The sequence below is a fragment of the Oncorhynchus gorbuscha genome, linkage group LG11 (assembly GCF_021184085.1).
Source record: "Oncorhynchus gorbuscha isolate QuinsamMale2020 ecotype Even-year linkage group LG11, OgorEven_v1.0, whole genome shotgun sequence".
NCBI classification, from domain to species: domain Eukaryota; kingdom Metazoa; phylum Chordata; class Actinopteri; order Salmoniformes; family Salmonidae; genus Oncorhynchus; species Oncorhynchus gorbuscha.
In genome coordinates, this window is record NC_060183.1 from 7,825,396 (window position 1) to 7,849,063 (window position 23,668).

Sequence of the window (23,668 nt, forward strand, 5' to 3'; positions counted from 1 at the left end):
AGTATTAGCTAGCTACGTTTACTATGACTCTGATTACATTCAATTGCTGTGGCTAGCTAGCAAACCAGCGATTAGCATTAGCTGCTAACACAATTTACTTTTATAGTAAGACAACTACACTAACTAATAGTGTAATTGTAACATATTGTGTGCTCTGTCCATGCAAAATGCAGAGGGACGGCAACTGAAGTGTTCATGACTCAGTTGGTCGAGCAACAACATGCTCTCCTTGAGTGACTGGGCATGCAGGAGGACAGGGAGAGCGACAACTTACTCTCTTTGAGTGACCGGGAATGCAGGAGGACAGGGAGAGCGACAACTTACTCTCCTTGAGTGACCGGGCATGCAGGAGGACAGGGAGAGCGACAACTTACTCTCCTTGAGTGACCGGGCATGCAGGAGGACAGGGAGAGCGACAACATGCTCTCCTTGAGTGACCGGGCATGCAGGAGGACAGGGAGAGCGACAACATGCTCTCCTTGAGTGACTGGGCATGCAGGAGGACAGGGAGAGCGACAACTTACTCTCTTTGAGTGACCGGGCATGCAGGAGGACAGGGAGAGCGACAACTTACTCTCCTTGAGTGACTGGGCATGCAGGAGGACAGGGAGAGCGACAACTTACTCTCTTTGAGTGACCGGGCATGCAGGAGGACAGGGAGAGCGACAACTTACTCTCCTTGAGTGACTGGGCATGCAGGAGGACAGGGAGAGCGACAACTTACTCTCTTTGAGTGACCGGGCATGCAGGAGGACAGGGAGAGCGACAACTTACTCTCCTTGAGTGACCGGGCATGCAGGAGGACAGGGAAGAGCGATAACATGCTCTCCTTGAGTGACCGGGCATGCAGGAGGACAGGGAGAGCGACAACTTACTCTCCTTGAGTGACCGGGCATGCAGGAGGACAGGGAAGAGCGATAACTTACTCTCCTTGAGTGACTGGGCATGCAGGAGGACAGGGAGAGCGACAACTTACTCTCTTTGAGTGACCGGGCATGCAGGAGGACAGGGAGAGCGACAACTTACTCTCCTTGAGTGACTGGGCATGCAGGAGGACAGGGAGAGCGACAACTTACTCTCTTTGAGTGACCGGGCATGCAGGAGGACAGGGAGAGCGACAACTTACTCTCCTTGAGTGACCGGGCATGCAGGAGGACAGGGAAGAGCGATAACATGCTCTCCTTGAGTGACCGGGCATGCAGGAGGACAGGGAGAGCGACAACTTACTCTCTTTGAGTGACCGGGAATGCAGGAGGACAGGGAGAGCGACAACTTACTCTCCTTGAGTGACCGGGCATGCAGGAGGACAGGGAGAGCGACAACTTACTCTCCTTGAGTGACCGGGCATGCAGGAGGACAGGGAGAGCGACAACTTATTCTCTTTGAGTGACCGGGAATGCAGGAGGACAGGGAGAGCGACAACTTACTCTCCTTGAGTGACCGGGCATGCAGGAGGACAGGGAGAGCGACAACTTACTCTCCTTGAGTGACCAGGCATGCAGGAGGACAGGGAGAGCGACAACATGCTCTCCTTGAGTGACCGGGCATGCAGGAGGACAGGGAGAGCGACAACTTACTCTCCTTGAGTGACCAGGCATGCAGGAGGACAGGGAGAGCGACAACATGCTCTCCTTGAGTGACCGGGCATGCAGGAGGACAGGGGAGAGCGACAACTTACTCTCGAGTGACCGGGCATGCAGGAGGACAGGGAGAGCGATAACTTACTCTCCTTGAGTGACTGGGCATGCAGGAGGACAGGGAAGAGCGACAACTTACTCTCTTTGAGTGACCGGGCATGCAGGAGGACAGGGAAGAGCGACAACTTACTCTCTTTGAGTGACCGGGCATGCAGGAGGACAGGGAGAGCGACAACATGCTCTCTTTGAGTGACCGGGCATGCAGGAGGACAGGGAAGAGCGACAACTTGCTAGCAGCAAAATGAGTACTATTAAAAACTGGCATTGCGTATCACGTTTAACAAACTAAACATTGAAATACTGAAATCCGGTATACTGCCCTGTCCTACTCCTAGGTTAGTATAGTTTCTCTTTTGATAGTCGATACTCTTGACAAAGTCTCTAGGGCCATGTGGTTACACATGGCCAATGCCATGTCCCCCAATGGGCCACTATTCTAGCGATGATAGTTTATGAAATCACCACACGACAGTGACACAACCCCTGGCATCTCAGGTTAGAATAGTTTCTCTCTTGATACTTGATAAGTACATGTTGGTTTATGAAACTCCAATGTGACATTGACTCTCACGGAGAACAGAATACCCAATAGACCTTGTTGTAAACACAGTGAGCAACTCTGCATTCAAAACCCACTTTTATTACAGAGCGTGAGTCTGTAACAGCAGCTGTTCAGTCCAGAGACCTTCCACATTCTGCATGCTAAACAGTGACTTTGTGTCTCTCTGTCTCTCTGTCTCTCTGTCTCTCTGTCTCTCTGTCTCTCTGTCTCTGTCTCTCTGTCTCTCTGTCTCTCTGTCTCTCTCTCTCTCTCTCTCTCTCTCTCTCTGTCTCTCTGTGTCACTGTGTCTCTGTCTCTCTCTGTGTCTCTGTCTCTCTCTCTCTCTCTCTCTCTCTCTCTCTCTAACTCTCTGTCTGTCTCTCTCTCTCTGTCTGTCTCTCTCTCTGTCTCTCTGTCTGTCTCTCTGTCTGTCTCTCTGTCTGTCTCTCTGTCTGTCTCTCTGTCTGTCTCTCTGTCTGTCTCTCTGTCTGTCTCTCTGTCTGTCTCTCTGTCTGTCTCTGTGTCTCTGTGTCTCTGTGTCTCTGTGTCTCTCTCTCTCTCTCTCTCTCTCTCTCTCTCTCTCTCTCTCTCTCTCTCTCTCTCTCTCTCTCTCTCTCTCTCTCTCTCTCTCTCTCTCTCTCTCTCTCTCTCTCTCTCTGTCTCTCTCTGTCTCTCTCTGTGTCTCTCTGTGTCTCTCTGTGTCTCTCTGTGTCTCTCTGTGTCTCTCTGTGTCTCTCTGTCTCTCTCTCTCTCTCTCTCTCTCTCGTCTCTCCTCTCTTGAGATACTCAGATTGTAACTGCATAAAAAGGGCTATGTCATTGCTGCTGCCGTTTGATAAGGGAGACTCAAACTAACTGCCAATACTCCCTCACTGTCTCCCCTCTCCTTGCTAGTTTTAATTATGAGTCAAACAGTCCATAGAGAACTAGTCTAATCGGGGAAATGTCTTCTGGAGTTCCCATTACATTTCTTGTCTTATATTGTCTCTAGTGAGTTAATATTGCTCATGGTCATGATAAAACACAGGATTGTGTGTTTTTCCACACAGGAAAAAAAATACTCGTAAGAAATATATTTCTACGTTTTGTAAACACAGATGTAAAATGGGTCTTATTGTAGTTTCTGCTCAGCAGCTAGCTCATTTTGCACTCTGCTGTCTGCTGATAGAAAGTCCATTATGGAATTCTCATCAGACTCAGCACTCCGATGTGGAGCTACTGTCCTCCATCATTCTATCAGTAGACAGCACTCTGACGTGTAGCTACTGTCCATCATTCTATCAGCAGACTGCACTCTGACTGATGTGGAGCTACTTTCTCTCAGTATAGCCAGCCTACTTCTTCCCCTGGCTAAAATACAAGATGAACATTAAGTAAAACCTTATAAAACGTAAAACGTAAAACGTAAATATGTTGCACTAATGTATTTTTAAGGACAACTATAAACACACTATTGAATCAAACAATAATAAAATGGCTGACTTTTAATATGAAACACGACTGGCTCATCTATTCTCTGGGGAACTTCGGTCCGCTTCATAATGTAAAATACTGGGACAGGTGAAAATGAGGAACGCAATATGTTTTGTCTCCTGAAGTATTATACAAGTTGACTGCAGGTATATTATATTTATTTTTAAATAGCTACAAATATAAAGGTCATTTGAAGAACAATACGTTTCGTTATTGACTGTGTTGACCATCCCGTGGCGATTTCCAAATACTCTGGTGTACGGTATACCGCCCAAATACTCTGGTGTACGGTATACCGCCCAAATACTCTGGTGTACGGTATACCGCCCAAATACTCTGGTGTACTGTATACCGCCCAAATACTCTGGTGTACGGTATACCGCCCAAATACTCTGGTGTACGGTATACCGCCCAAATACTCTGGTGTACGGTATACCGCCCAAATACTCTGGTGTACGGTATACCGCCCAAATACTCTGGTGTACTGTATACCGCCCAAATACTCTGGTGTACTGTATACCGCCCAAATACTCTGGTGTACGGTATACCGCCCAAATACTCTGGTGTACGGTATACCGCCCAAATACTCTGGTGTACTGTATATACGGTATACCGCCCAAATACTCTGGTGTACGGTATACCGCCCAAATACTCTGGTGTACTGTATATACGGTATACTGCCCAAATACTCTGGTGTACTGTATATACGGTATACTGCCCAAATACTCTGGTGTACGGTATACCGCCCAAATACTCTGGTGTACTGTATACCGCCCAAATACTCTGGTGTACTGTATACCGCCCAAATACTCTGGTGTACGGTATACCGCCCAAATACTCTGGTGTACTGTATACCGCCCAAATACTCTGGTGTACTGTATATACGGTATACTGCCCAAATACTCTGGTGTACGGTATATACGGTATACTGCCCAAATACTCTGGTGTACTGTATATACGGTATACCGCCCAAATACTCTGGTGTACTGTATATACGGTATGCCGCCCAAATACTCTGGTGTACGGTATATACGGTATACCGCCCAAGCCTAGTTAAGTGAACACAAAATTCAACCAGTGTTTGGCCAGTGGGAAGAGATCCAAACTGAAACTCTTCTTCTAGAATCGCATGGAAACTTGTTTCGTTGCCATTCGGGGTCTAGTGCTGAACGATTTGTGCTTTTTGAGTTGCTTTTCGGTTAAATTATAACTTTAAAAAATATATATATATTAACATTACATGCATTATGTGGGTTGAATGCTGTAACAACACAGACTAGAACAATACAAGTCCCATGATGCTTAGTGACTGTCCATTACTGCTGATCCCTTATTGACTATCATTTATTCACTTTACTTTAATAAAATATTTCAGTTGTGTTTTATTACATTTATTTCAGGCCTTTTTAATGACTTTATTATTTAATTCCAAGTCATCTCATCTCTAGAGCTGCCGTCTGACAAAAATCACAATTTTAGTAGTTCTTCAAAGTAAAGAAGGCATACTTTTATGATTGCTGAATACCAAACTATGACTTAGATCATGTATTTTCAGATAGAGATACTGTAGCTTGTGAAGAAACTGCTCTCTCTCTCTCTCTCTCTCTCTCTGTCTCTCTGTCTCTCTGTCTCTCTGTCTCTCTGTCTCTCTGTCTCTCTGTCTCTCTGTCTCTCTGTCTCTCTGTCTGTCTCTCTGTCTCTCTCTCTGTCTCTCTCTCTGTCTGTCTCTCTGTCTGTCTCTCTGTCTGTCTGTCTGTCTGTCTCTCTGTCTGTCTGTCTGTCTCTCTCTATCCCTCTTGATTGCACATTCTTCTGTCTCTTTTATGTAGCAGGTGTAAAAGAAACACAGATTGGCGAAGTAGGTGCGCAATGGATTATGGTCATTGTAGTTAATTATCATGTTTTCTGTGCTAAAGTATGTTGAATGTTGGCCTGTTGGAAACTACAACTCACTACTATATCAACAGTTCGGGCTGATCTGATTTATCTCTAGAGAAAATGCATTTGCAATGTGCACATTTGAGCTCACAGGAAGAAATAAGAACCTAAGTTGGTCAATTAGTTATTTTAAACTAATTTTGGTTAATGTTCAGCACTGGTGGGGTCACGTCCTCAAACAAGCTTGTTGTTTTGATCTAGTGTCTGATTTGATTTATTTATTAAGGAACGTTCCATGACACCACTTTTACCTATGGGAGGGACTACTCTGATCTTAAAGTGGTAGTCCACTTTTACCTATGGGAGGGACTACTCTGATCTTAAAGTGGTAGTCCACTTTTACCTATGGGAGGGACTACTCTGATCTTAAAGTGGTAGTCCACTTTTACCTATGGGAGGGACTACTCTGATCTTAAAGTGGTAGTCCACTTTTACCTATGGGAGGGACTACTCTGATCTTAAAGTGGTAGTCCACTTTTACCTATGGGAGGGACTACTCTGATCTTAAAGTGGTAGTCCACTTTTACCTATGGGAGGGACTACTCTGATCTTAAAGTGGTAGTCCACTTTTACCTATGGGAGGGACTACTCTGATCTTAAAGTGGTAGTCCACTTTTACCTATGGGAGGGACTACTCTGATCTTAAAGTGGTAGTCCACTTTTACCTATGGGAGGGACTACTCTGATCTTAAAGTGATAGTCCACTTTTACCTATGGGAGGGACTACTCTGATCTTAAAGTGATAGTCCACTTTTACCTATGGGAGGGACTACTCTGATCTTAAAGTGATAGTACACTTTTACCTATGGGAGGGACTACTCTGATCTTAAAGTGGTAGTCCACTTTTACCTATGGGAGGGACTACTCTGATCTTAAAGTGGTAGTCCACTTTTACCTATGGGAGGGACTACTCTGATCTTAAAGTGGTAGTCCACTTTTATCTATGGGAGGGACTACTCTGATCTTAAAGTGGTAGTCCACTTTTACCTATGGGAGGGACTACTCTGATCTTAAAGTGGTAGTCCACTTTTACCTATGGGAGGGACTACTCTGATCTTAAAGTGGTAGTCCACTTTTACCTATGGGAGGGACTACTCTGATCTTAAAGTGATAGTCCACTTTTACCTATGGGACGGAGGCTCTGTGGTAGTGGAGGTTCATATAGATGTTGAAGAGACAGCCAGGCTCTGTGGTAGTGGAGGTTCATATAGATGAGTGGGTTTTGCTCAGTCAGAAAGGTTAGAGTCGGGGTGTTGTTGGGTCTCCGACAAAGAGCCGCAGGTCTGGGAGCAGTGCAATATTGGAGTATTTGGACAGCAGAGTTTTTCTTGTGGATTTTGACAGCAAGGCAATTTAACCCATTAGAAAGACAGCTCTCCGGACCTCGGTGATGACTGAATGTTGCCCCCGGGCAAAATGAGTTTGATACCCCAAGGGGTGGTCAGAGCAGGACCGGAGGGTTAGTTCAGAGGGCTCGGTTTGTCCCTGTTGTGTGTGTGTGTGTCTAAGTGGAGTCTAATAACTGCCATCAAAGTTGAGTGGACTAAGTGGGGTGGTCAGAAGTGCCCTGTCGTTAGGGCGATAGTGGCCTCGGCAACAAACTGTTGTGGCCTCTTTGGCCTGTGCACCACTGTTGATATCTAAACAGAAGAGGAGTGTGTGTGTTTGTGCTGCTTGCATATCTTCACACACTCATGATAAAATAATGATTATGTGAAAGATAATGATAAAATAATTCCACTCTGAAACCTTATAATTGTAGTAATTTAAATTGATTAGAATCATAAAATTATAATCTGATGATGTGTATAGTTTTAGTCGGAATTAGATTAAACAGACTGTCTGAGCAAGGCGTAGTTTAGTGTGTGTGTGTGTGTGTGTGTGTGTGTGTGTGTGTGTGTGTGTGTGTGTGTGTGTGTGTGTGTGTGTGTGTGTGTGTGTGTGTGTGTGTGTGTGTGTGTGTGTGTGTGTGTGTGTGTGTGTGTGTGTGTGTGTGTGTGTGTGTACCTAGTAAAATACAGAAGAACAATTAAAACTGTTTTTGGACCGTCCTGGCTAGGCCTCTGAGGAACTTATGAGGGTTTAGGGAGTACTTCTCAAGGTTTCCCTAATCTCCGAGGAATGGACCTGTCTGCTGGGTAGTGATACACAGTGGTGAGGACTATGGAGAAGGATAAAACTCACCTACTGTTTGTGTGGAAGTATGCGCGCAGCTATAAAATGGATGTTTTTGTATTCTTGACTCTAGAACGTTCTCTGAGTAAACTGTACTATCTTTTTTCATAAGCTGAGTCTTTGACTAATTATTATTAAACCCGTGGTTTTACAGATCTCGGGGATTGGTCAGAGTTATTGATTGATTGTTATTATCATTGGAATTGAAAATTCTCGTGACAACTCCTTCCCCCTTTACGGTGTTAGGTGATATGTTCTCTCTCTCTCTCTCCCCCCCCCTCTCTCTCTCTCTCCTCTCTCTCCCCCCCTCTCCTTCCCCCTCTCTCTCCCCTCCCACCTCTCTTTCCCTCCCACCTCTCTTTCCCTCCCACCTCTCTCTTTCCCCCTCTCTCTCTTTCCCCCTCTCTCTCTTTCCCCCTCTCTCTCTTTCCCCCTCTCTCTTTCCCCCTCTCTCTCTTTCCCCCTCTCTCTCTTTCCCCCTCTCTCTCTTTCCCCCTCTCTCTCTTTCCCCCTCTCTCCCCCTCTCCCCCCCCTCTCTCTTTTCCCTCCCACCTCTCTCTCTTTCAGCCCCCCCTCTCTCTTTCAGCCCTCCCGCTCTCTCTCTCCTCCCCCCTCTCTCTCTGGTGTGATGTACAGTACTTAGCCTCAGTGTGATATTGGTTGAGTTGACTGACTGACTGACTGACTTGCAAACTGACTGACTTGTTGACTGACTGACTGACTGACTGACTTGTAAACTGACTGACTTGTAAACTGACTGACTGACTGACTGACTGACTGACTGACTGGCTGGTAAACTGACTGACTGGCTGGTAAACAGACTGACTGACTGGCTGGTGAACTGACTGACTGACTGGCTGGTAAACTGACTGACTGACTGGCTGGTAAACTGACTGACTGACTGGCTGGTAAACTGACTGACTGACTGGCTGGTAAACTGACTGACTGACTGGCTGGTAAACTGACTGACTGACTGGCTGGTAAACTGACTGACTGACTGGCTGGTAAACAGACTGACTGACTGGCTGGCTGGTAAACAGACGGACTGACTGGCTGGCTGGTAAACAGACGGACTGACTGGCTGGCTGTTAAACAGACTGACTGACTGGCTGGTAAACAGACTGGCTGACTGGCTGACTGACTGGTAAACTGACTGACTGACTGACTGACTGACTGACTGACTGGTAAGCAGACTGACTGACTGGCTGGTAAGCAGACTGACTGACTGGCTGGTAAACTGACTGACTGGTAAACTGACTGACTATATAAATATATAGATCAGTAGATCGATCAGTAGATAGATAGATAGATAGATAGATCAGTATATAGATAGATAAGTAGATGGATCAGTATATAGATAGATAAGTAGATGGATCAGTATATAGATAGGTAGGTAGGTAGGTAGATAGGTAGGTAGATGGATGGATAGGTAGATGGATGGATCGGTAGATGGATGGATCGGTAGATGGATGGATCGGTAGATGGATGGATCGGTAGATGGATGGATCGGTAGATGGATGGATCGGTAGATGGATGGATCGGTAGATGGATGGATCGGTAGATGGATGGATCGGTAGATAGATAGATAGATGGATGGATCGATAGATGGATGGATCGATAGATAGATGGATCGATAGATAGATGGATCAGTAGATAGATGGATCAGTAGATAGATGGATCAGTAGATAGATAGATGGATCGGTAGATAGATAGATAGATGGATCGGTAGATAGATGGATCGGTAGATAGATAGATGAATCGGTAGATAGATGGATCGGTAGATAGATGGATCGGTAGATAGATGGATCGGTAGATAGATGGATCGGTAGATAGATGGATCGGTAGATAGATGGATCGGTAGATAGATAGATAGGTAGATGGATAGGTAGATAGATGGATAGGTAGATCAGTAGATAGATGGATCAGTAGATAGATGGATCAGTAGATAGATGGATCAGTAGATAGATGGATCAGTAGATAGATAGATAGATGGATCAGTAGATAGATGGATCAGTAGATAGATGGATCAGTAGATAGATGGCTCAGTAGATAGATAGATGGATCGGTAGGTAGATGGATCGGTAGGTAGATGGATCGGTAGGTAGATGGATCGGTAGGTAGATGGATCGGTAGGTAGATGGATCGGTAGGTAGATGGATCGGTGGGTAGATGGATCGGTGGGTAGATGGATCGGTGGGTAGATGGATAGATGGATCGGTGGATAGATGGATAGATGGATCGGTAGATAGATAGATGGATCGGTAGATAGATAGATGGATCGGTAGATAGATAGATGGATCGGTAGATAGATAGATGGATCAGTAGATAGATGGATGGATCGGTAGATGGATGGATCGGTAGATGGATGGATCGGTAGATGGATAGATAGATGGATGGATAGATAGATGGATGGATAGATAGATGGATGGATAGATAGATGGATGGATCGATAGATGGATCGATAGATGGATGGATCGATAGATGGATCAGTAGATAGATAGATGGATCAGTAGATAGATAGATAGATCAGTAGATAGATAGATAGATGGATCAGTAGATAGATGAATCGGTAGATAGATGGATCGGTAGATAGATGGATCGGTAGATAGATGGATCGGTAGATAGATGGATCGGTAGATAGATGGATCGGTAGATAGATGGATCGGTAGATAGATGGATCGGTAGATAGATGGATCGGTAGATAGATGGATCGGTAGATAGATGGATCGGTAGATAGATGGATCGGTAGATAGATAGATAGATGGATCGGTAGATAGATGGATCGGTAGATAGATGGATCGGTAGATAGATGGATCGGTAGATAGATAGATAGATGGATCGGTAGGTAGATGGATCGGTAGGTAGATGGATCGGTAGATAGATGGATCGGTAGATAGATGGATCGGTAGATAGATAGATAGATGGATCGGTAGGTAGATGGATCGGTAGGTAGATGGATCGGTAGATAGATGGATCGGTAGGTAGATGGATCGGTAGATAGATGGATCGGTAGATAGATAGATAGATGGATCGGTAGGTAGATGGATCGGTAGATAGATGGATCGGTAGATAGATGGATCGGTAGATAGATAGATAGATGGATCGGTAGGTAGATGGATCGGTAGGTAGATGGATCGGTAGATAGATGGATCGGTAGGTAGATGGATCGGTAGATAGATGAATCGGTAGATAGATGGATCGGTAGATAGATGGATCGGTAGATAGATGGATCGGTAGATAGATGGATCGGTAGATAGATGGATCGGTAGATAGATGGATCGGTAGATAGATGGATCGGTAGATAGATGGATCGGTAGATAGATGGATCGGTAGGTAGATGGATCGGTAGATAGATGAATCGGTAGATAGATGGATCGGTAGATAGATGGATCGGTAGATAGATGGATCGGTAGATAGATGGATCGGTAGATAGATGGATCGGTAGATAGATGGATCGGTAGATAGATGGATCGGTAGATAGATGGATCGGTAGATAGATGGATCGGTAGATAGATGGATCGGTAGATAGATGGATCGGTAGATAGATGGATCGGTAGATAGATAGATAGATGGATCAGTAGATAGATGGATCAGTAGATAGATGGATCAGTAGATAGATGGCTCAGTAGATAGATAGATGGATCGGTAGATAGATAGATGGATCGGTAGATAGATAGATGGATCGGTAGATAGATAGATGGATCAGTAGATAGATGGATGGATCGGTAGATAGATGGATCGGTAGATAGATGGATCGGTAGATAGATGGATCGGTAGATAGATGGATCGGTAGATAGATGGATCGGTAGATAGATGGATCGGTAGATAGATGGATCGGTAGATAGATGGATCGGTAGATAGATAGATAGATGGATCGGTAGGTAGATGGATCGGTAGATAGATGGATCGGTAGATAGATGGATCGGTAGATAGATGGATCGGTAGATAGATAGATAGATGGATCGGTAGGTAGATGGATCGGTAGATAGATGGATCGGTAGATAGATGGATCGGTAGATAGATAGATAGATGGATCGGTAGGTAGATGGATCGGTAGGTAGATGGATCGGTAGATAGATGGATCGGTAGGTAGATGGATCGGTAGATAGATGAATCGGTAGATAGATGGATCGGTAGATAGATGGATCGGTAGATAGATGGATCGGTAGATAGATGGATCGGTAGATAGATGGATCGGTAGATAGATGGATCGGTAGATAGATGGATCGGTAGATAGATGGATCGGTAGATAGATGGATCGGTAGATAGATGGATCGGTAGATAGATGGATCGGTAGATAGATGGATCAGTAGATAGATGGATCGGTAGATAGATGGATCGGTAGATAGATGGATCGGTAGATAGATGGATCGGTAGATAGATGGATCGGTAGATAGATGGATCGGTAGATAGATAGATAGATGGATCAGTAGATAGATGGATCAGTAGATAGATGGATCAGTAGATAGATGGCTCAGTAGATAGATAGATGGATCGGTAGATAGATGGATCGGTAGATAGATGGATTGGTAGATAGATGGATCGGTAGATAGATGGATCGGTAGATAGATGGATCGGTAGATAGATGGATCGGTAGGTAGATGGATCGGTAGGTAGATGGATCGGTAGGTAGATGAATCGGTAGGTAGATGGATCGGTAGGTAGATGGATCGGTAGGTAGATGGATCGGTAGGTGGATGGATCGGTAGATGGATCGGTAGATGGATAGATGGATCGGTAGATGGATAGATGGATCGGTAGATAGATAGATGGATCGGTAGATAGATAGATGGATCGGTAGATAGATAGATAGATCGGTAGATAGATAGATAGATCAGTAGATAGATAGATGGATCGGTAGATAGATAGATGGATCGGTAGATAGATAGATGGATCGGTAGATAGATAGATGGATCGGTAGATAGATAGATAGATCAGTAGATAGATAGATGGATCGGTAGATAGATAGATGGATCGGTAGATAGATAGATGGATCGGTAGATAGATAGATGGATCGGTAGATAGATAGATGGATCGGTAGATAGATAGATAGATCAGTAGATAGATAGATAGATAGATAGATAGATAGATAGATAGATAGATAGATAGATAGATAGATAGATAGATAGATAGATAGATAGATAGATAGATAGATAGATAGATAGATAGATAGATCAGTAGATAGATAGATAGATAGATAGATAGATAGATAGATAGATAGATAGATAGATAGATAGATAGATAGATAGATAGATAGATCAGTAGATAGATAGATCAGTAGATAGATAGATCAGTAGATAGATAGATCAGTAGATAGATAGATCAGTAGATAGATAGATCAGTAGATAGATAGATCAGTAGATAGATAGATCAGTAGATAGATCAGTAGACAGATCAGTAGACAGATCAGTAGATAGATCAGTAGATAGATCAGTAGATAGATCAGTAGATAGATAGATAGATAGATAGATAGATAGATAGATAGATAGATAGATAGATAGATAGATAGATAGATAGATCAGTAGATAGATAGATGGATCGGTAGATAGATAGATGGATCGGTAGATAGATAGATAGATCAGTAGATAGATAGATGGATCGGTAGATAGATAGATAGATCAGTAGATAGATAGATGGATCGGTAGATAGATAGATGGATCGGTAGATAGATAGATAGATCAGTAGATAGATAGATAGATCGGTAGATAGATAGATAGATCAGTAGATAGATAGATAGATCAGTAGATAGATCAGTAGATAGATCAATAGATAGATAGATAGATAGATAGATAGATAGATAGATAGATAGATAGATCAGTAGATAGATAGATCAGTAGATAGATAGATCAGTAGATAGATAGATCAGTAGATAGATAGATCAGTAGATAGATAGATCAGTAGATAGATCAGTAGATAGATCAGTAGATAGATCAGTAGATAGATCAGTAGATAGATAGATAGATAGATAGATAGATAGATAGATAGATAGATAGATAGATAGATAGATAGATAGATAGATAGATAGATCAGTAGATAGATAGATCAGTAGATAGATAGATCAGTAGATAGATAGATCAGTAGATAGATCAGTAGATAGATCAGTAGATAGATCAATAGATAGATCAATAGATAGATAGATCAGTAGATAGATCAATAGATAGATAGATAGATAGATCAGTAGATAGATAGATCAGTAGATAGATAGATCAGTAGATAGATAGATAGATAGATCAGTAGATAGATAGATAGATAGATCAGTAGATAGATAGATAGATAGATCAGTAGATAGATAGATAGATAGATCAGTAGATAGATAGATAGATAGATAGATCAGTAGATAGATAGATAGATAGATCAGTAGATAGATAGATAGATAGATCAGTAGATAGATAGATAGATAGATCAGTAGATAGATAGATAGATAGATCAGTAGATAGATAGATAGATAGATAGATCAGTAGATAGATAGATAGATAGATCAGTAGATAGATAGATCAGTAGATAGATAGATCAGTAGATAGATCAGTAGATAGATCAGTAGATAGATCAGTAGATAGATCAGTAGATAGATCAGTAGATAGATCAGTAGATAGATCAGTAGATAGATGGATAGATAGATAGATCAGTAGATAGATAGATCAGTAGATAGATAGATAGATCAGTAGATAGATAGATCAGTAGATAGATAGATAGATAGATAGATCAGTAGATAGATAGATAGATCAGTAGATAGATAGATAGATAGATCAGTAGATAGATAGATCAGTAGATAGATAGATAGATCAGTAGATAGATAGATAGATCAGTAGATAGATAGATCAGTAGATAGATAGATAGATAGATAGATAGATAGATAGATAGATAGATAGATAGATAGATAGATAGATAGATAGATAGATAGATAGATAGATCAGTAGATAGATAGATAGATAGATCAGTAGATAGATCAGTAGATAGATCAGTAGATAGATCAGTAGATAGATCAGTAGATAGATAGATAGATAGATAGATAGATCAGTAGATAGATAGATAGATCAGTAGATAGATAGATCAGTAGATAGATAGATCAGTAGATAGATAGATAGATCAGTAGATAGATAGATAGATCAGTAGATAGATAGATCAGTAGATAGATAGATAGATCAGTAGATAGATAGATAGATCAGTAGATAGATAGATAGATGGATCAGTAGATAGATAGATGGATCAGTAGATAGATAGATGGATCAGTAGATAGATGGATCAGTAGATAGATGGATCAGTAGATAGATGGATCAGTAGATAGATGGATCAGTAGATAGATAGATGGATCAGTAGATAGATGGATCAGTAGATAGATGGATCAGTAGATAGATAGATGGATCAGTAGATAGATGGATCAGTAGATAGATTGATCAGTAGATAGATGGATCAGTAGATAGTAAACGTTACTAATCCTGTCCTGGATTGCTGCAGGCTCAGGCGCTCTTTCATCATTGAGTGACAGCTCTGTGTGTGTGTGTGTTCATCGCCTCGATCCCTTCCCTCGTCCCTGCTTTACAGAGGGAGTTGCTCTGTAGATCCAGCTCTTCAGCTCTTCAGCTCTTCTCTCATATGCAGAATAGAACAGCCACTTATGTCTGACATCGTGACACACACTTCCTGTGTGGGAATCAGATTAACATGTAGTTCTCTGAATGTGTCTGTTTTTAATGTTGTGGGTTTTGATATTTGCATCGAATATGTTTCTCTTTAGAAGGATGTAAATATTTGTTGGAGGCATTCTGGTACATAGTCAGTCAGGAACAGAGGAGAAAATATACCTAAAGAAATATATATATATATCTTTGCTATTCGAACGGTTATTAAGGTGACCGCGGTCATTTGGCTGGCGAATTACTGTCAACAACATTCCGTGACCATCACTGCCTTAAGAGCCACCACTAACCTGGGGGGGGGCAGGAGGTGGGGGGTTGGGAAGCTCTTATGGGTTGGTTTTACTAACTTCGTCCTCTTCATCCTGGGTGGGACAGACGCACTGTTCTGTCTGGGTTCTGACGGGTTCTGTCAGGGTTCTGACTGTTGTTCTCTCCTCTCCATCAGGACCAGCCTGTCAGGAGAGCACATGGCCTGCGGTCAGCCTCCCGCTCTGCACTGTTCACCCAGACTCCCACCAGCCTCTCAACCGCCCTCTCAACCCAGGTTAGTAGTACTGCTGGGTGTGTGTGTGTGTGTGTCTCGGTGAGTAATGGTGTGTGTGTGTGTCCCGTGCCGTGTCCTCTGTTCAGTGGTATTGTATTGTCTGGGTGTGTTTCTATGGCTGATGGAATGTGTCTAATCTACTGTGTGAAAGAGAGAGAATCTCTCATCTACTTCTGAGTGGATTAGAGTCAGAATGGAGAGGCCTCGCTAGCTGGGATGACTCTCTGAGGACATCATCCATCTCTAGGCCTCTTCAGCCTCCATTAGAGTCCGAATGGAGAGGCCTCGCTAGCTGGGATGACTCTCTGAAGACATCATCCATCTCTATGTCTCTTCAGCCTCCATTAGAGTCAGAATGGAGAGGCCTCGCTAGCTGGGATGACTCTCTGAAGACATCATCCATCTCTAGGCCTCTTCAGCCTCCATTAGAGTCAGAATGGAGAGGCCTCGCTAGCTGGGATGACTCTCTGAAGACATCATCCATCTCTAGGCCTCCACCGCAAACTGCAGATGTTATAGTCCTGCTCCTTTTGGAAGTGTGTGTGACGCGGGGTGTGTGTGTGTGTGTGTGTGTGTGTGTGTGTGTGTGTGTGTGTGTGTGTGTGTGTGTGTGTGTGTGTGTGTGTGTGTGTGTGTGTGTGTGTGTGTGTGTGTGTGTGTGTGTGTGTGTGTGTGTGTGTGTGTGTGTGTGTGTGTGTGTGTGTGTGTGTGTGTGTAATTGGACGGGGCCATAGAGATTACATTCTCATCACTAGGAGTTGATCTGGAACAGCTACAGTAGACAGAGGGGGGAACGTGTCGGCTACAGTAGACTAACTACAGTAGATAGATGGAATATCCTGGTGTGTGTTGAAGATACTGGATAGATACAGTATACAGCACCTACCTGACTGCTGACACCTACCTGACTACTAACTACAGCAGACTGACTACAGCAGACTGACTACAGCAGACTGACTACAGCAGATAGATGGAATATCCTGGTGTGTGTTGAAGATACTGGATAGATACAGTATACAGCACCTACCTGACTGCTGACACCTACCTGACTACTAACTACAGCAGACTGACTACAGCAGACTGACTACAGCAGACTGACTACAGCAGACTGACTACAGCAGACTGACTACAGCAGACTGACTACAGCAGACTAACTACAGTAGATAGATGGAATATCCTGGTGTGTGTTGAAGATACTGGATAGATACAGTATACAGCACCTACCTGACTGCTGACACCTACCTGACTACTAACTACAGCAGACTGACTACAGCAGACTGACTACAGCAGACTGACTACAGCAGATAGATGGAATATCCTGGTGTGTGTTGAAGATACTGGATAGATACAGTATACAGCACCTACCTGACTGCTGACGACAGCTTCCTTCTGGACAACAAGACACAATAAAAGATAAGAATACCAACATAAAGTCAATGTCTCAGTAGAATATAATAAACATTTTAGCATCAGTGTAAAACTGGAAGGCACCTTTTATAGTCCAATATTTACCCGTGTTTTGGGGAAAGGGGGAATAAATTGGGCAGTATTTTACAACCATAAAGGAGTCTGGTAGCGTCAGTTGTGCTGCGTGGGGCTGCCGTTCAATAGTAGGAGTTATTTTGTACACAGTCGATGTGGGTGTGTGGATGTGGGTGGATGGGGTGGATGTGGGTGGGTGGGTGGGTGGATGTGTCTTTGTGGGTGGGTGTGGGTGGATGTGTCTGTGTGGGTGGATGTGTGGGTGTGTGTGGGTGGATGTGTCTGTGTGTGGGTGGATGTGTCTGTGTCTGTGTGTGGGTGGATGTGTCTGTGTGTGTGGGTGGATGTGTCTGTGTGTGTGGGTGGATGTGTCTTTGTGTGTGGGTGGATGTGTCTTTGTGTGTGGGTGGATGTGTCTTTGTGTGTGGGTGGATGTGTCTTTGTGTGTGGGTGGATGTGTCTTTGTGTGTGGGTGGATGTGTCTGTGTGTGGGTGGATGGATGTGTCTGTGGGTGGATGAGTGAGTGTGTGGGTGGGTATATGAGTGAGTGTGTGGGTGGGTATATGAGTGAGTGTGTGGGTGGGTGGATGAGTGAGTGGGTGGGTGGGTGGATGAGTGAGTGTGTGGGTGGGTGGGTGGATGAGTGTGTGGGTGGGTGGATGAGTGAGTGGGTGGGTGGATGAGTGAGTGTGTGAGTGCATGTGTTCTAAGATGTGGAGAATCAGAGCAGGTGGTCGGTCCAGTTTGATGCAACCGGTCAGGGAGCTCTCGACGGTGCGGTGGTAGTATTTGCAGAGCAGCCAGCCGCCTTAGAAAGTAGAGACGCTGTTGCGCCATCTTGACCAGAGTGGTGGTGTTGGTCCGTGTCAAGTCCTCTGTGATGTGGACTCTGACCAGAGTGGTGGTGTTGGTCCCTGTCAAGTCCTCTGTGATGTGGACTCTGACCAGAGTGGTGGTGTTGGTCCGTGTCAAGTCCTCTGTGATGTGGACTCTGACCAGAGTGGTGGTGTTGGTCCGTGTCAAGTCCTCTGTGATGTGGACTCTGAGGAACTTAATACTGCTGACTCTCTACTGCAGTACTCTTCATGTGGATCGGGGCGTGTTCCCTCCTCTGTTCCCTCCTCTGTTCCCTCCTCTGTTCCCTCCTCTGTTCCCTCCTCTGTTCCCTCCTCTGTTCCCTCCTCTGTTCCCTCCTCTGTTCCCTCCTCTGTTCCCTCCTCTGTTCCCTCCTCTGTGCCCTCCTCTGTGCCCTCCTCTGTTCCCTCTTCTGTTCCCTCCTCTGTTCCCTCCTCTGTTCCCTCCTCTGTTCCCTCCTCTGTTCCCTCCTCTGTTCCCTCCTCTGTTCCCTCTTCTGTTCCCTCCTCTGTTCCCTCCTCTGTTCCCTCCTCTGTTCCCTCCTCTGTTCCCTCCTCTGTTCCCTCTTCTGTTCCCTCTTCTGTTCCCTCCTCTGTTCCCTCCTCTGTTCCCTCTTCTGTTCCCTCCTCTGTTCCCTCCTCTGTTCCCTCCTCTGTTCCCTCCTCTGTTCCCTCCTCTGTTCCCTCCTCTGTTCCCTCCTCTGTTCCCTCTTCTGTTCCCTCTTCTGTTCCCTCTTCTGTTCCCTCCTCTGTTCCCTCCTCTGTTCCCTCTTCTGTTCCCTCCTCTGTTCCCTCCTCTGTTCCCTCCTCTGTTCCCTCCTCTGTTCCCTCCTCTGTTCCCTCCTCTGTTCCCTCTTCTGTTCCCTCCTCTGTTCCCTCCTCTGTTCCCTCTTCTGTTCCCTCCTCTGTTCCCTCCTCTGTTCCCTCCTCTGTTCCCTCTTCTGTTCCCTCCTCTGTTCCCTCCTCTGTTCCCTCTTCTGTTCCCTCCTCTGTTCCCTCCTCTGTTCCCTCCTCTGTTCCCTCCTCTGTTCCCTCCTCTGTTCCCTCCTCTGTTCCCTCTTCTGTTCCCTCCTCTGTTCCCTCATCTGTTCCCTCATCTGTTCCCTCCTCTGTTCCCTCCTCTGTTCCCTCCTCTGTTCCCTCATCTGTTCCCTCCTCTGTTCCCTCCTCTGTTCCCTCCTCTGCTTCCTGAAGTCAACAATCAACTCCTTTCTTTTGCTGACGTTGAGGGACAGGTTGTTGTCCTGGCAACATGTTGAAGGTGTCACAATGCCAGTTCGCAGGACTCTGAGCTTGGTGTCCAGACCCAGGGCTCTGAGCTTGGAACTGTAGTCAATGACCATCATTCTGTGGATCTGTTGGTAGGATGTTGGTATTACCTGGTGTTTGACAGGATGTTGGGACTTCCTGGTGTTTGACAGGATGTTGGTATTACCTGGTGTTTGACAGGATGTTGGGACTTCCTGGTGTTTGACAGGATGTTGGTATTACCTGGTGTTTGACAGGATGTTGGTATTACCTGGTGTTTGACAGGATGTTGGTATTACCTGGTGTTTGACAGGATGTTGGGACTTCCTGGTGTTTGACAGGATGTTGGGACTTCCTGGTGTTTGACAGGATGTTGGTATTACCTGGTGTTTGACAGGATGTTGCCACCACCTGGTAGGCCAATTGGAGTGTGTTCAGTGTTCCTGGCGTGAGCGTGTGTGTGTGAGCGTGTGTGTGTGAGCGTGTGTGTGTGAGCGTGTGTGTGTGTGTGTGTGTGTGTGTGTGTGAAGGAACAGGCCAAAGCGTTTCCCACTTCTTCATATTATTACAGTAGTGCCCCCTGCTGATTGTAAAGAGGCCCTGTGTGTAACATTAGCTGAGCTGACTGAGTCCCCGAGTCAGATCAGAGCTTCTCATTGGAGCTCTATAGAGGACACATTGAACAGGTTGAAAGGTGTATATATTTCACCAGTGCTACTCAGCTCTACACACACACCACACACACACACACACACACACACACACACACACACACACACACACACACACACACACACTTGGAAGGAATTAAAATTTGATGAAGAGAAGATGATTTTTGTTCCTTGAGTGCTCTGCTGTGGACAAGTGCATTAGCTAGTAGTCTCTCTTTCCTTGATTTTTGTGTGTGTGTGTGTGTCCATGTGCACGCTTGGAGACTCACAGACACACATACGCTGCTACCTGCCTGATATTCTGAATGAAATGGAAAAGGGAGGTTCCCTGGCTGTGTCTGTCGTGTCGTGTGTTCTATCTCAGTACACATTAGCTACTGTGTGTGTGTGTTGTATCTCAGTACACATTAGTGACATTCGGTCTGTGTTTACTGTTGGGGGATGGTGAGAAACATGAGCTGATGCTACAGGAAGTAGAGTCTCTGTATCGTGACAGGATGCTGGGACTTCCTGGTGTTTGACAGGATGCTGGGACTTCCTGGTGTTTGACAGGATGCTGGGACTTCCTGGTAATATCTGGTGTTTGACAGGATGCTGGGACTTCCTGTTGTTTGACAGGATGTTGGGACTAACTGGTAGTATCTGGTGTTTGGCAGGATGCTGGGACTTCCTGTTGTTTGACAGGATGCTGGGACTTCCTGTTGTTTGACAGGATGTTGGGACTAACTGGTAGTATCTGGTGTTTGGCAGGATGTTGGGACTTCCTGGTGTTTGGCAGGATGCTGAGACTTCCTGTTGTTTGACAGGATGTTGGGACTTCCTGGTAGTATCTGGTGTTTGACAGGATGCTGGGACTTCCTGGTGTTTGGCAGGATGCTGGGACTTCCTGGTGTTTGGCAGGATGCTGGGACTTCCTGGTAGTATCTGGTATTTGACAGGATGTTGGGACTTCCTGGTAGTATCTGGTATTTGACAGGATGTTGGCACTTCCTGGTATTTGACAGGATGCTGGGACTTCCTGGTGTTTGACAGGATGTTGGGACTTCCTGGTAGTATCTGGTATTTGACAGGATGTTGGGACTTCCTGGTAGTATCTGGTATTTGACAGGATGTTGGGACTTCCTGGTAGTATCTGGTATTTGACAGGATGCTGGGACTTCCTGGTGTTTGACAGGATGCTGGGACTTCCTGGTGTTTGACAGGATGTTGGCACTTCCTGGTGTTTGACAGGATGCTGGCACTTCCTGGTATTTGACAGGATGTTGGGACTTTCTGGTAGTATCTGGTATTTTACAGGATGCTGGGACTTCCTGGTAGTATCTGGTATTTGACAGGATGTTGGCACTTCCTGGTATTTGACAGGATGTTGGCACTTCCTGTTGTTTGACAGGATGCTGGGACTTCCTGGTGTTTGACAGGATGTTGGGACTTCCTGGTAGTATTTGGTATTTGACAGGATGTTGGCACTTCCTGGTGTTTGACAGGATGCTGGGACTTCCTGGTGTTTGACAGGATGTTGGGACTTCCTGGTAGTATCTGGTATTTGACAGGATGTTGGGACTTCCTGGTAGTATCTGGTATTTGACAGGATGTTGGGACTTCCTGGTAGTATCTGGTATTTGACAGGATGTTGGGACTTCCTGGTAGTATCTGGTATTTGACAGGATGTTGGGACTTCCTGGTAGTATCTGGTATTTGACAGGATGCTGGGACTTCCTGGTGTCTGACAGGATGCTGAGACTTCCTGGTGTTTGGCAGGATGCTGGGACTTCCTGGTATTTGACAGGATGCTGGCACTTCCTGGTATTTGACAGGATGTTGGGACTTCCTGGTAGTATCTGGTATTTGACAGGATGTTGGCACTTCCTGGTGTTTGACAGGATGCTGGGACTTCCTGGTGTCTGACAGGATGCTGGGACTTCCTGGTGTTTGGCAGGATGCTGGGACTTCCTGGTGTTTGGCAGGATGCTGGGACTTCCTGGTAGTATCTGGTATTTGACAGGATGTTGGGACTTCCTGGTAGTATCTGGTATTTGACAGGATGTTGGGACTTCCTGGTAGTATCTGGTATTTGACAGGATGTTGGGACTTCCTGGTAGTATCTGTTATTTGACAGGATGTTGGGACTTCCTGGTAGTATCTGGTATTTGACAGGATGCTGGGACTTCTTGGTAGTATCTGGTATTTGACAGGATGTTGGCACTTCCTGGTATTTGACAGGATGTTGGCACTTCCTGGTGTTTGACAGGATGCTGGGACTTCCTGGTAGTATCTGGTATTTGACAGGATGTTGGCACTTCCTGGTATTTGACAGGATGCTGGGACTTCCTGGTGTTTGACAGGATGCTGGGACTTCCTGGTGTTTGACAGGATGCTGGGACTTCCTGGTGTCTGACAGGATGCTGGGACTTCCTGGTGTTTGACAGGATGTTGGCACTTCCTGGTGTTTGACAGGATGCTGGGACTTCCTGGTAGTATCTGGTATTTGACAGGATGTTGGCACTTCCTGGTATTTGACAGGATGCTGGGACTTCCTGGTGTTTGACAGGATGCTGGGACTTCCTGGTGTTTGACAGGATTCTGGGACTTCCTGGTGTTTGACAGGATGCTGGGACTTCCTGGTGTTTGACAGGATGCTGGGACTTCCTGGTGTCTGACAGGATGCTGGGACTTCCTGGTGTCTGACAGGATGCTGGGACTTCCTGGTGTCTGACAGGATGTTGGGACTTCCTGGTGTCTGACAGGATGTTGGGACTTCCTGGTGTCTGACAGGATGTTGGGACTTCCTGGTGTCTGACAGGATGCTGGGACTTCCTGGTGTTTGACAGGATGCTGGGACTTCCTGGTAGTATCTGGTGTTTGACAGGATGCTGGGACTTCCTGGTGTTTGGCAGGATGCTGGGACTTCCTGGTGTTTGGCAGGATGTTGGGACTTCCTGGTAGTATCTGGTATTTGACAGGATGTTGGGACTTCCTGGTAGTATCTGCTATTTGACAGGATGTTGGGACTTCCTGGTAGTATCTGGTATTTGACAGGATGCTGGGACTTCTTGGTAGTATCTGGTATTTGACAGGATGTTGGCACTTCCTGGTATTTGACAGGATGTTGGCACTTCCTGGTGTCTGACAGGATGTTGGGACTTCCTGGTGTCTGACAGGATGTTGGGACTTCCTGGTGTCTGACAGGATGTTGGGACTTCCTGGTGTCTGACAGGATGCTGGGACTTCCTGGTGTTTGACAGGATGCTGGGACTTCCTGGTAGTATCTGGTGTTTGACAGGATGCTGGGACTTCCTGGTGTTTGGCAGGATGCTGGGACTTCCTGGTGTTTGGCAGGATGTTGGGACTTCCTGGTAGTATCTGGTATTTGACAGGATGTTGGGACTTCCTGGTAGTATCTGCTATTT

At 45.3% G+C, this 23,668-nt stretch overlaps 1 protein-coding gene across 1 annotated transcript in view; it reads left to right on the top strand.

Annotated features, from left to right (window-relative positions):
- Positions 1 to 23,668, top strand: part of mcu (mitochondrial calcium uniporter) — a 135,672-nt gene that overhangs the window by 60,228 nt on the left and 51,776 nt on the right. The window contains exon 2 of the mRNA XM_046368473.1: positions 15,907 to 16,005. Coding sequence (XP_046224429.1) covers positions 15,907 to 16,005 — 99 coding nt within the window. The remainder of the gene's footprint in view (positions 1 to 15,906; positions 16,006 to 23,668) is intronic.